Source organism: Phalaenopsis equestris, unplaced genomic scaffold (genome assembly GCF_001263595.1).
Source record: "Phalaenopsis equestris unplaced genomic scaffold, ASM126359v1 Scaffold000094, whole genome shotgun sequence".
Lineage (NCBI taxonomy): Eukaryota > Viridiplantae > Streptophyta > Magnoliopsida > Asparagales > Orchidaceae > Phalaenopsis > Phalaenopsis equestris.
In genome coordinates this window covers 4159085-4173447 of record NW_018164536.1, presented here as the reverse complement: position 1 = coordinate 4173447, position 14363 = coordinate 4159085, and the positions used below count along the sequence as shown (strand labels likewise).

General features: G+C 31.8%; 1 protein-coding gene across 1 annotated transcript; it reads left to right on the top strand.

Moving 5' to 3' along the window:
• The first annotated feature begins 2803 nt into the window (after positions 1-2803).
• On the top strand, positions 2804-12655 carry LOC110020327 (LOB domain-containing protein 7-like). Its single transcript, XM_020718389.1, has 3 exons — positions 2804-3355; positions 3767-4185; positions 12504-12655. The coding sequence occupies exons 1-3, from the start codon at positions 2957-2959 to the stop codon at positions 12589-12591; spliced, it is 906 nt and encodes a 301-aa protein (XP_020574048.1). The 5' UTR covers positions 2804-2956; the 3' UTR covers positions 12592-12655.
• The last annotated feature ends 1708 nt before the right edge of the window (positions 12656-14363 follow it).

Sequence of the window (14363 nt, the reverse complement as noted above, 5' to 3'; positions counted from 1 at the left end):
TATTTAATCATCATTGGGCTGACATTATCTTTTGGCTAGCACCACTACAACCAAGCCACCGTGACTCACTGACTGACACTGCCATTATTAGGCTACCATCATCATTATTATTGGATCACCATTAACTTGTTGACACCTTCACTTGTCTACCTTCACCATTAGACCACAATCACTCAACCAACATTATTTTAATCATTATCAACAGATCAATGCATTCATTGCTAAAACACAACCAAAATCAGTGGATCATCATTACATGATCACCAATACTGTTAGTGCTAGACCATTGCCACTTTTATGCCTCCTCAGAATTATCATCTCCTAGCTAAAATGTTTTTAGTAGAAAATTGTAACTCACATAGCTGACACAATCATTGTCGGTCCACCACCATCATCAACCTACTTTCACAGGTACCTGAAATCCATGATCATTAACGCTTCACTTAGCCATTACGAACACTATTGTTGAACCACCATTGCCTATTTTTTATCACTTCCAGTGTTGCTAACTTCAAATCTCCATCACATAGCTCCCATCATTAGTCTTTAATTGTTGTATCCAAGTCGTTGCCATTTCTTCAATATTTTATATCACTTATTTTGTGGAAGTCAAATCAATAACTCTTACTCTTTTAATAATATATATTTTTTATTGAAGAATAAGTAATATCTTGTAACATACATTTGGAAAAGTGGAACCATTTCAACAAGCCTAGACCCCGTGGTTTTTCTTTTTAAGGTTTTCCATATAAAAATCTCTAGTGTCCCTCTAATAGCTATTCTTTCATGTTTGTGTGTTGAATTTTTATATAATGTTAAGATTTTAATATACTTTATAACTATGAAAATTTTCTCATGTTACAGTTTGGCTCATATGTCAGAAAGCAATCCAAATATTATAGAATCTGAGACACTCACTAAATGGCCAATAAATGTAATACTATCAATAACAGACCTTCCACTCATACACTCAAAATTTCATGGATAATCTCAAAGCTAGGGACATCAAGCCTCTAGTTTTCCCTTACTTGATACACATTCTCTTACTAGCGAAGGCCCCTTAGATCATTTTAGGAAGATAAGGTTCATAGAGTAGAGAAGTCAATAACAAGATTTTTTAACTCTTATGTGAGATTCAACAACTAGAACTACTATAATCAAATATGGTTTACATGCTCCGAGAATGACTCTAAATTAGGAATGTCCTGCTTGAGATTGTCCATACGAGGCTCCATCATCTCTGTGCCAAATTTATTCCTTTATTGGGAAAGGATCTTGACCCGCTTGATAATGATAATTCCCTTACCCATACTGTACAAACTGACTGACACAACTTCATTTATGGATGCTCCTTGTGATGTAATCCATGTTGAATTACATATTCAACTTCAAGAAAAGTTATCTTTTAGGGATTGGAATCATTACTTGTCTCATTGTAATCTTTAAGATTCTTTAGCGTTAGACTAAATAATTCTTTAACACCCCGTCTTAGTGGACACAAGCTCCTAAATACTGTCTTTTATGATATGGCATCAGAATTATACTCTAAAACTATGTTGACCACTGTAGAACATTATGTGCATTCACGAACCTCTAATCTCCTCTTAATTGAGTTTTTCCAACCACCTTCAAAATTCATGCTCCCCCACTTGGGGGGATCCACCATGGGCCTTTCCACTCATGATTAATGTGACAGATAATTTATTCATATGCAAACCTCATCCATGATGTGCAATCCCAGATACTTGCCAATGAGGCTGTTTATGCCCATGGAAAGTAACTTGAATAACCCATGAGTTAACATTAGGATACCTCAAGATATGAAAACCAATGATTTCAGAATTATTGAAATTTAATTTAGGTTGTGAGACAATTTACAATACAACTTCAAAAAGTTTTAAGTTAATGTATCGAGCATAGTTATCACAAAGTATCCTTTTTTGCCTTCCGCTGGTTATCCAAGTTGTGAGAAGTAGCTCTAATTTAGGGGCAACATTTACTAATTACTCAAAGGTTTGTTCACATTAATATTTTGGGTGTAGTTGTGGTTGTGCAATTTATTTGACTTTTGCCTACACATTAACTCATGAGAAACAATTCAAGGCCGGGGAAAACCTTCACTACATTCTCAAAATGTGTATCACACCAACATGCTGAACATGATTGTTGTAGTGTCTTTTTTTTTTCTTCCAGTAGTTTCTTACTCTATAAGACTAATTCCAAGCTAGAGACAACATTCACTACATCTTTAAAAGGTTATTCACATCAATGCCCAAGAAATATTCACATCATAAGCCCATGGATGAAATGTTATTTTCCACTTTTAAGATGTTAAAAACAAGTACTTTTGATGTGATATTAAAAATTTAATTGTCATGTTTAGATGTTGAATAACTAAATGCAAATGAATCACGGGATATGTATGTAAAGGCCCATAAATGTAAAAATCAAACCACTTTGATGTCTATCATGTAAATGCATAAATATTGTACGAAATTTATGTATATTTCTCTAATAAATCTCGGTCACAATAAAAATCAATTTTCTCCTCCATTTCCATCATTAATAGCCCCAATGATATTATGACCATAAAGTCACTCATTTCGCTCCGAAGTCGTCAATCACTCGAAAATTGATTAAAATTTTCGCTCGCATGAAGATCCCAACCCCAACTCAACTCATAAACTAAGATTGTTCTAATCCATTCTAAATCAAGCATTTTCCAGATTAAGAACAAAAAATCCCCACCCTCCCCGCATCCCTCTCCCCTCCATCTCCCAATTCCCCCATCCCCACCCAACGCCCACCATTTCCCTCCCCTCACAACGCGCCATAAAAACCAACAAAAAACCAAAAAACCAAACGCCAAAAAAAACGCAAGAGAACATCCCGCATCATCGCCAACCTCCCCTAACCGGAGCCGCCGCAACCGGTCCTCCATCCCCCCAAACCCACCATGACCAAAACCCATAAATCCTCCTCCTCCACCACCACCACCACAACCACAACCACCTCCACCTCCACCTCCACCTCCGCCTGCGCCGCCTGCAAATACCAGCGCCGCCGCTGCACCTCCGACTGCATCCTCGCCCCCCATTTCCCCGCCAACAATCCTCTCCAATTCCGCAACGTCCACCGCCTCTTCGGCGTCTCGAACATCCTCAAAATCCTCAAGAGAGTCGCTCCTCAGCTCCACAAAGAAACCATGACTTCCATCATCATGCAGTCCAATATCCGGGCGCAGGATCCCGTCGGCGGTTGCTATCGTTTTATACTCGATCTTAAGTTTCAGATCGATCGTCTCTCCGCGGAGCTTCAGTTCGTTCTCAACCAGCTCGCCTTCTATCGTCCGCAGGTTCGTCCAAAAAGCCGCATTTGCAATGTATTGTTTCGGCTGAAAAATTCAATTTTTCAGAAAATATACTAAAGTTTTATGCATGATATTAATAAGGCTTTATATCCATGTAGCTTTATTTAATTAAAATTTTATTTTTCTGTCTTGTAGTTATGAAATGATTTATCATTTTATTAATTTATACATTTCAGAGAATCATAGGGAATGGTTTATCAATTTATAAAAGATATATGTGCAACTTTTTTTTGTTATTCATGTTTATGTCAATGTCATCTTCATTATGAATAAGGAATCAAACAAATATCATGTTTTCTTAACTAGTTAATGTTACATATGCTACTTCAAATTCAGCCCTATAAATAACAAGATGAATAATGCCCAATCTATTTACATTCATCTCTTTTACACTAGTTTGATGCTACGGCCAATGTGGCCAGTTCTGGTGACGCCAACTACACTCAAGCAGTCACCGCCGTTGATGCCTATGGAAATATGACAATCATGCAGCAACAACCGCAACAACAACTACAACAACAATATTGCAACTCTTTCTCATACGACTTCCAAGAAAAACAAGACTCTAATCATGGTGTGATTGCTCCTGATAACAATAACAACAATCTAAGCAGTGGAATTGGGTTTGATGTGAACATGGATAATCTTGGGAATTCATCCTTGGAGATGGAAATGATGGGCTCATGCCAAAATTGTGTGCAAGAAGATGCAATGAAACCCTTTGCTGAAATATTTGATATGGAGAATACATTTGAATATGGTGAGAACTCCAAGGATCTCACAGTTGCTTCATCTTTCGTGGCACTACATGCCAGGTAAACCTTTTATTTTAATTTTATTGATTTACAATTATTGTGAACTTGGTTGTATTTTATTGAATTACAAATTAATCTATTGGTTATAACTTTGTGCCACTATATGCAGTGTGTTAAGTGTTGGTTGTGGAGGTTCATTATGTAGTTTTTTCTTATCTCGAGAAAGTTAAGAGATACACCCTGCCATTGACATTATAAATAAACAGAAATAAACAAGTGCTCCAAATAAGCTCGAGTAAGACATAGGTTCTCCAATCTAACTTCAGAAAGATGTGGCAGTAAATAGCAAACTAAACATTTGGGCACCCAAGATAATCCGCATGTGTCTCATCCTATATCTATAAAAGGCTGACTAAACTAACAAAAATATTGTAGGAACCAAAAACTACCATTTTAGTAGGAAAACATACTTAATATGCCCCTCTCCAATAATCTAACAATAAAAATATAAAAATCAAGGCAACCAGAAGTAAAAAGTTATGATAAAAAATCATTGCAAGGGAAATTTCTCATGAAAGATAAAATGTTAATTAAAATAAGGTGCATAAATATTGTTAGATAAATTATCATTAAATTTTCTTTCTTTGCTTTTCTACGTGATAGCAAGATAAATTATCTTAATAGGTATTTTATGATAAGTTCACCTATCAATAGTGAATATTCTATTATTTCTTTCTACCGGCCATACGTAATAAGTAATAATCTGTGTGCCCGAAAAATACGAATCTTCTTTTAATTTTCCTCATGAGTAAGGGACTTGAATAAGATTATGACTAATTTGAAAAAAAAAAGAAATCAAGTAGGAATCTCTTCTTGAGCACTTAAAAAGGTAAAAAAAAAAAAAGGAAAGTGACTCATTATGCTAAGGAGCATCAAACTCAAATTTAATTAATAGAAAGGTCCCATATAGTTAAATGTATTAAGTTTTAAACCCATCAAGGATAAATTTTCAAGCAAATATTATATATCTGAATGAACACCCCTTTTAACACACATGCTTTCTCTAGTTAACCTTTAGAACATGAGAAAATAAGAAATGATAACACTAGTTGGTAGAGTTGAGAATAGAGATACTCATCATTTCTCGAGTAAAAGGAATGGATAAAAGAATGGAAGTAGAGAAGAAGTTTCAAACACCATTAAAAATTAACTCTAAACTTTTGTCTAACGATTAATATTAAAAAATTAAACTAAAATGCTCAATAAAATCATTACAACTAAACCACAAGTAACGAAAAAAAACAACAACTTATTTTTTAAATCAAACTTTAGAAGAAATCCAACTATGAATTTTACATTTAACTTTATAAATAGCTTTTCAAAAGGAAAACCCCCTCTTAATTGGCTTATATTAAATAAAACCATAAGTATAAAAAAGGTAGAAAGCCAGATAAGAATTTTGATATTAATTTCTCCAAATTGCTCCAATTTCTTAAGAATATATAAAGTATGAATAAAAGGAAGATTAGAACCACCTATGTCACAAGCAAAGTCGTGCTATTTTAAAATATAAAGGGTGTTTTATTGTTTGTGCTACTATTTTGTAAGAAATTAGATATTAATCTGTATATATGTTATTTTACTCCTTTAGATAAAGAAATGGAGCTAAAATAATAATAAATTCAACTCCATCTGATAGATCAAACAAGTTGAAATCTTTCAAAAAATAAAAATAACATTTTATTCTAGAAACTTAACCATTTAATTTGTGTAATTTATCAATATATAAGAATAATTAATAACTTTATGTTAAAAGAATAGGTAGTTAAGCCAAGATGATTCCAAGGTAGATCTTTATGGATACAAATCAAGACTTGAAAAATAGAATCTTTAATTTGAATCTATAGCCTTAGAGAAGCATATAAAAAATTTATTAATTTTAACAATTATGCTAATAGTCTTTATTAAAATTCCAAGAGTAGATTTGAAGCAAGATGTAGAATTATTATTAGCTTTACCAAAGACCACCATATCATTACAATATATTAAATGTGATATGACATATTTTTTCATTTTAATGCCCAATAAGTTCAATCTATGAGAAAAAATTATCTAGAAGTATAAAGAAACTATAGCTAATAAAATATCAAAAAAAAAGAAAAAAAAAGAAAAAAGTGGTAACATTCATTGAGGCTAGGAAATGATAGAAGGAACCATTTTAGTTTGCTATATTAAAACAATCTTAATATTTTTTTGGTGCAAAATTTTCTGATAAAATATATGAATTTAGCTCATGCAATAACTAATTGCCTAAGATAGTATCATCTGAGGTATCAATATCATAAATAAAAGTAGGCTAAGTTGGGTGCCTCACCTTAAAAAGCAATGATTTTAGAATATCAACAATCACCTTAGTAATAACTTTATATGAGATATTGTTGTGAGGGACATATACGATGTCATTTAAAATTTTTATATGAGAACATTTAGGAACTAAAGTTATGGCATATTACTTTACTTCAGTTAAGAGTTTATAGGATTAGAAAAAAAAAGGATATAGTTATGATGAAAGAATAACTAATAGTATATGTCTTTTGTCTATAATGAGTTTGAATGTGAAGCCATTTGAACTAGGAGCATTATCGTTGCCAACATTAAAAATAGCTAATTTAATATCCTCATTAGAGAAACAAATAATTGAAAAATTTTAATCATCAAGAGAAAAAGAGTTGCCAATAGGTAGATTAAATTTTTATGCTATAAACCAATTATCCCCATTAAAAATATTAGAATGTCAAATTAAGTTGTCTCTAGCCATACCATTTTGACAGCTAATAGGTTTGGCATCACAAATCAAGTACTTAATGAGATTATAATTCTTATTATTTTCAATCCTCAAGTACATGAAATTTAGATCATGTACTTGAAAAAACTATTAGCAAGTGAATATGCGTCAAATTTATCTTTAAGCTTTCAAGGCATACCCTCCAATAGCATATAATAAATTGCTCTAGAATGGTCTCTTTCTAATGGTGCAATATCAAGTTTCCATAGATTTTATAACACTTCCGAATTCAAGAAGGAAACCTCATCTTCAACATATGGAAAGTAGCAAAATATATGAGGTATTGGGAAAAAAAAAATTTCTATTGGATATTTTTCTTATAGTTTATGTGATGATGTAAAAATATCTATGCAGAGTTTGAAGTTGTTTGTTTCAATAAGCTATAGCCATGATGATGGATTTGAGTTGAAGTATAAAGTTTCCATCACTAATTAAACATAGCTAGTTGTGATGATAAAAGGAGTTTTTCTGTATGCATAATGATTTGGATAAAAGGATTCATTTCTATGCAATAATAATCATAATTGCATGAAAAAAAAATTGTGAGAAGAAATGGTCATTAGATGCCATAATCTCTAAGTTGTTGGTTATAATACTTGAATTAGAAGAAGGTGATGTAAGAAGGATGGAGAATGATCAATGAATCCGAGGGATGTGCGATGTTCGTTGTTGAGGCTTAGATAAGGAGTAACTTAACTTCTGACATTATTATTGAGATGATTAACTTTTATTAGATAAGGGGAGTGTAAATGATCTTACTTATACATTAAAAGTATAGAAAATATGAATATTTGTGACAAAATTATTTCAACGGCTCACCGAGTACTTTACGATCGTTTGGATGAGTTCCGACGATCGTTTGACGGACTATCGAGTAAGTGACATCTTTTTATGGTGTTGTACTTTTTCCGACAGCTAAACCCGTCGGTAATTATCGATGATCAATCGATGGTGATGCGACATTTTTTTGAAAGAAGTGCTACACTTTTCCGACAGCTAAGGGTGTCAATTATTGTACCGACAGAAACAGACTGCTTAACAACACTATGGTTTGAACTAACAGAGATGGGTGAAGTTTGTCGGCAAACTATTGGTTCAAAAAAGTTGTCTGTTTTTTCCATAGGTATTTGAGTTACCGACAAGAGTGTTTGTTACGTCAAAAAAATCATAATTATACTGTTGGAAATAGCTTTACCGACGGCTTTTAAATAATATCCGATGGTATTAGGCTGTTGGAAATAAGCTAAATTTGTGTAATGTATATTATGTTTTAAAATTCATGATTGTCACTTTGTAATGTGCAATGCACCTTTAAAGTAGTAATTATATTTATCTTGTGCACTTCATAGTTAAACATGCTTATATTACAACATTTTTAAGATAGAAGACATTTGAAAAAGCTATACAAATAAAAATAAAATCATGTTGTTCAACCTAAATTTGGATAAGTCAAATGGGACAATACATTTCATAGTATGGCATGAGTTATTATAGTTAGTATCAAAGCTTTGAGTGATTAAATAACGATGAACCAATAAAGTTGGTGTTGTCGCAATGCATGAAACTGAAGAGGTTAATCCACAAATAGCATAAAATGATGTCCAAGTTTGGGCAAGGAGTGATCATTAAGAATGAGGCTTTGCCAAGGAATACCAACGGCTTGCAAACATATTTTGACTTCAAACTTCTATGAGATAAGAACAATAGTGTTTCTTAAATTTCCCATTGAAAGTTGATTAAATATATCTGATTATGAGACTAAGGGGCATGGTTGATTACACAATATGCATTTTGTTGCATTTTACAAATTTCTCTTTGGAACTTAATGCTTCAGTATGCTCGTAGCGGAGTTCTTCTAGTATGGGTGACCACTTTGTAAGGCACATAAGCATATAAAATGGTGAGATTTAGTCAGGAGTAAGTGTAATAAAGCTAAAATATTTAACACTTTGCATAAATTACATGTGGTTATGATTTCTAACAAAATTGATAAAAATTAACAAAGATCAACTTTATACCCAATAAATAATTTATAATTGTTATTTGTGTATGTTTTAATATGACATTTTGATTGTATAAGAAGATATATCGTAGTTTCAACCTTGTAAAAATGATTTTTGCCAATCAAATAACATTGTTTAAAAAATTTGGTAATGAAAAGATGGTTAATATTTGGTTGAAATTAATCAAAGATAGAAAAAAAGGTATTTTACTTCTTAGACAATAAATACAATAAGAGGATGTTAAAAGACATAATTTACAAATTATAGAAACACATGATAAATATAAGAAAATAAATTATCATTGTTTTGGTAACCTTGACAAAGAATATATAAATTAAAATATTGTGAGATATTTCTAGCAATTATGTTAGATTTAAAATTAGAATATATCACAATAGAACAAAACATATTGATGATAAGTTCTTTTCAAATTGAAAATAAATTATTTTGGGAGTACCTTAACATAAACTTTATTATGATGGGCTTAACATCTCATAAACTTATTTTGAGATCATGCAATATAAAGTCCTTACTTGTAGTACTAATCTCAAAGGAAATGAGAAATTTTTAAGCATGCCCTAAAATAACTTTTATAAGAATATTTTAACAAAATTTTGTTCGCATGTGTCTCATAGATAGTGAATATATTTTAAATTTTAATGTTCGATTAAAATCATAAAATATATACCTTTTTGAAGTTCACTAATGCCAAACAATGAACATATAAAAAATCAGTATGGGCAATAGACTATTATACGAGTCTCCCGACCAACCACATGTGCCTAAGAATTCTATCCCACACATAAGCGGGTTAGAACACGTGACCCCAGTGATCTTACAAACTCTGTCAACCAAAAAGTCTCGGTAAGCGACACACACACGCAGACGTGCACGCGCGCACATACACATGCACACAGATTATTTGTTCCTATAAGAACTTTGAGGCAAAATAATAGTTTGCTAAATGTTGTAAATTTCATACCATTAACTTCAATTTTTTTAAATCTGTGAATACTTTTTTTGTAGTCCAAAGTTTTAATTTTTAGTATTATTATTTCATGGTTAAGATTATTAATGGTGTTGGTAAACTAATTTTTTACTAAGCACATTATTACAATTTCTTTTATATGATAAAGCCATCAATTTATATCTTCGTTCTGAATGCAATTTTTTTTATATGAAACTTGAGGAAATAATGATAGAAATGTTGATCACCGAAAGTGGTTTATTTCATTATTGCGGATTTTTAATTTTTAAATTAAGTATTATATATATATATATATATTTCAAGAAAATCGATATTTGACAGAGGCCCAAATATTGATTTCCCCTGCGCAATACAGCCCCATGATGAGAGCTCGCCTGCGCAATACAGCCCCATGATGAGAGCTCGAGCCATGTGTCTATAATTCGACCTCCCACGCACCACGGTAGGGATCGAACTCTTGCCAGAGGGGACTTACGGTGACCCTGCCTACCAATTGGACAAAATGCGTCACAACAAAGTAATTATATCGAGCGCAAGTTGGATGGTTTAATGCAAGCATACCTTTGTAAAGTCCATCTTATTTTATTCAAGAGGATCCAAAAAAATGCAAAAAAATTGCTTTAAAATAATCAACTGATTAAAAATTGGAATAAAATTAGGTAAAGATAACTTGATCAACTATAAGATGAAAATCAAATAAAAGTTGATTAATTTTTTATGAATTACACTACAATAAATTTAAATATTTTAAAAAGCTTCTTAATAAAAAAATTGGTCATGTGATGTTGACTTGAAAGCGTGAAATAATTTTTTAGCATCTTCATATCCAATAATTAAGGGCCCGTTCGGGGCAGCTTATAAGTGCGGGCGGCGTTTTGAAAACACCACCGTACAGTTTGGTTTGCGCGTTTCGTAAGCTTATCCGAAATCGCGTTTGTGTTTTTACACTAAACGCAGGCCGCGGGCCGAATCCCGGCCCGAATCCCGCGGCCCGCTCGCAGGCCGCATTTCGGGATAAGCAGCTTATCTTGAAACACACAAGCTGCCCCAAACGTACCCTAAAATAGACATGTGAAAAAGTGAATCTTGTTTTATTATCATTAAAATAATTTTTTATATGAAAAATATAAGTTGTTGTTTGAAGAGAGGGAAGGGTCCCTCAGTCTGTGAAAGATATAAATATAATATATATGCTTGTCCTTGTCAGTATTCTTTGAGGCATTGGAAAAAATGTAAGATTGTTGGGGGTAATTTAGGTTTAGATGACAACAAAAGGTGGGAATGGTAGGATTATACCTGAGGATGTATGAAGAACCTTAACCTCTTGGATTATAGAGTCTCAAAAAGGTAAATACAAATTGCTACTGAAGGTGAAATATTATACATTTCATGGATGCTCTCTTTAACTAAATTGTGTTATTTCATTTTATTATATTTTTATTATCTTGTTTGTTTTCTTAGCACTATGATGTCGATATTATTATGTTTTTGTCTTGCTACTAACCCCCTTGCTTTGTTTTTGGAAATAAGAAAGATAATGGTCATTTACGTAACGGAAAACATGACAAATATGTTAACTTGTTCAATGGTTATCATCATGAATATCTTAACATGTTATGTATAAGTAGGCTTGCGTTGTACCGAATAGTTAGAAAAGAAATTGGATGTAAAAATATTGAATCATTGACTTTTACTCATAAGCTAGGTATGATAAGAAAATACAATATTGTTTCACTTCTATATCATGAACGAGGATGTCTCAAGTGTGGGCAAAACCTCCCATGATGACACCGCATACTTGAGGATTCTCTTGATACACGATAATTGATAACGAAAACTTCATTTGAGAAGGATTAATAGTCAAGCTGTAATGCTCTCTCAAAAGGAGGGTGTGTTAATGTTCATTAAAGTTGTTAGTTTAGTACTACATTGGATATTTAATTTAAAACATGTTGATATAGAAATTCAAATAATTTTACATTATTTATAAAAATAAGTTTTTGGATTAATTGTGAGATCAATTACTGATGCATATGGTCTAATATTGATATCTTTTGGCCCAACTCAAACAAAATCTTGCCCAAGTTATTTGGACACAACCTACTTACATTTAGCATCAATCACTTTTGTTGAAAGGTACATCTTATTCTATTTCATTGTGAATTTTTAAATAGCTTCTAAGCATGTTCCCTTAACTTGATGTTCTTATTCTTCATCATAGACGTTTCTTTTTAATTTTAGATCCATCATCTTTTTGATTAACTTCTTTTATTTTCCATCATTGTCTACATCTATACCATTTTATGATTATATTAGCAAGTTATGAACTTTCCATGCATAGTATTATGTGCTCCATATATTCTTTTGTAAAAGAGAAATAAAATATTGTGTCCTAAACTATGCTCCATGCATAGTTTATTAAGATAAAAAATTATAGATGTTAACAATTGGAGCTTAAGAGAGAAGTATATAATATCTTTTATTTTGTGGATAATGTTATTATTTTTGTGGTCTAAAGTTTGGTTAATTATTTATATTACAGCCCTAACAATGTACTGAGAGATGATGGAAGTCCTAACGAACAAATGCAAGAACATGAATTGAAGGTTGCCACCGCATTGTTCCATTAAAAATTATGATACCTCCGTTGTCTAATTGTTAATAATCCATGATTACTTTGTCTTCATTCCATGAGATAGCTTTTTTTTTTTTTTTCCATTTTTTGATATTATGTTTCCATTTTTTGATATTATGTTCTGATGTCAGTATTTTATCTTGTGATCATAAATTGAGAGATAAACACAATAAGTAGAATTTTTTTGTCACCTTAAGTTAATCAAAATGCACAGTCGATTTAGTTTCTTTCAATTATCTCATTATTTATAAGTAGTTTATCACTTCTGTGAATATAATTTATCATAGTTGCTACTATAGATTTCTCTAATTTTAATATTTGAGTTTGGCAACATATTTTCTTAATTTATATTTCAAATTTTAAAATATAATAATAATAAGCTTATACTTGGAAGGGATGTTAATATATCATTGAGAGAATTGAAGTTATACATGATACATTAGTAATCAATTTATTTTGAACCAACATGTTTCAGTTTATGGATGTATGCTAAGAACTTAATGTTAACATACAAAAATATTTGTAAGATTATTTGATATGATATTAAATTGATTGTCATGCATCTTTCTATCTTCTATTGATGAGAGAGTTCTCCACATCGGGCATCAGTTTGTTTACTTAGAAGCTTTCTAGCACCTTCAAGTATCATGAACAAGAGCCTAGACGTTGCCATTGTAGCATTGTCTAACTTACATTTCATAACTATTATCAATTTTTTTTGAAACTTTATTAGTATGTTTCTAAACTATTATAGTTCTACACTAATATCATGTTCAAACATCAACCTCTTAAGGGGGAAAAAATATTGCGTCCGGAGTCCAAACGAAACTACATCCGGGCAATAGACGCGATACACTAGGGGCGTTTCTTTTTTCCTTCGCACCATCCGGTGTATCACGTTTGTTGTCCGGACGTAATATTTTTTCCTTGAAGGGAGGCATCTTTTCCTGCTGCTGATGTAAATGTTTGTACAGACAAGAAAGCTCTTCGCTTGGCAACTAATATTTTCTCAAAACTGCATCACCACTTAGGGCTCGAATGACATTCAAACTTCTTGATCTCTATAAGCACAAAAAATTTTGGGTGGACATTTGACAAAAAAAGTATAAATGAATTGTAATTAGTATGTAAACAAGAAGAATTAGAAAAATAGTTTGTCAGCCTCTTATTTATAAGCATTAATGATATGTTAATCATGTGCTAAACAATTTCGGAACAGAAGAAAAAAAGAATGTTCATAAAACTTAAATTTTTAATCTTTTGGTATCGGTAAGAGTGTCAAAGAACTTGAATTCATCTAAAACCTTAATCACTATAAGAATTCAACATATTTGTGTCGGATAGTTCAGACGCAACTCTGGCGATATTTAAATGTTAGCTTCGGATTTGCGTCTGATTTGAGTCTAATATCTTCTGATGTTAAATAGGGGTCGCTATTTTTTTCCCGTCTAATTTACTTTAAAATACTTCGACACAAATAATTTATGTAGGTTTTTGCATCGTATTAGCGTTGTATTTGTTTATGCGTAACGGGCGTCGAAATTTACGTTTGAAAATATATGACAATAAATCTTAACGTCAGATTACCGTCTCATTTGAGTTGGAAAATATCCTAAATAAATGAAAAAATATGATAAATGTTTCGTCGGCTTTTGCGTCTGAAAACTAACGCAAATCCGATCCAAATTTTTTGCACAAAAAAAATCTAGAATATCAATTACATTTTCCGACCTGCTCAAAAACACATTGCGCATCACAAACCACATT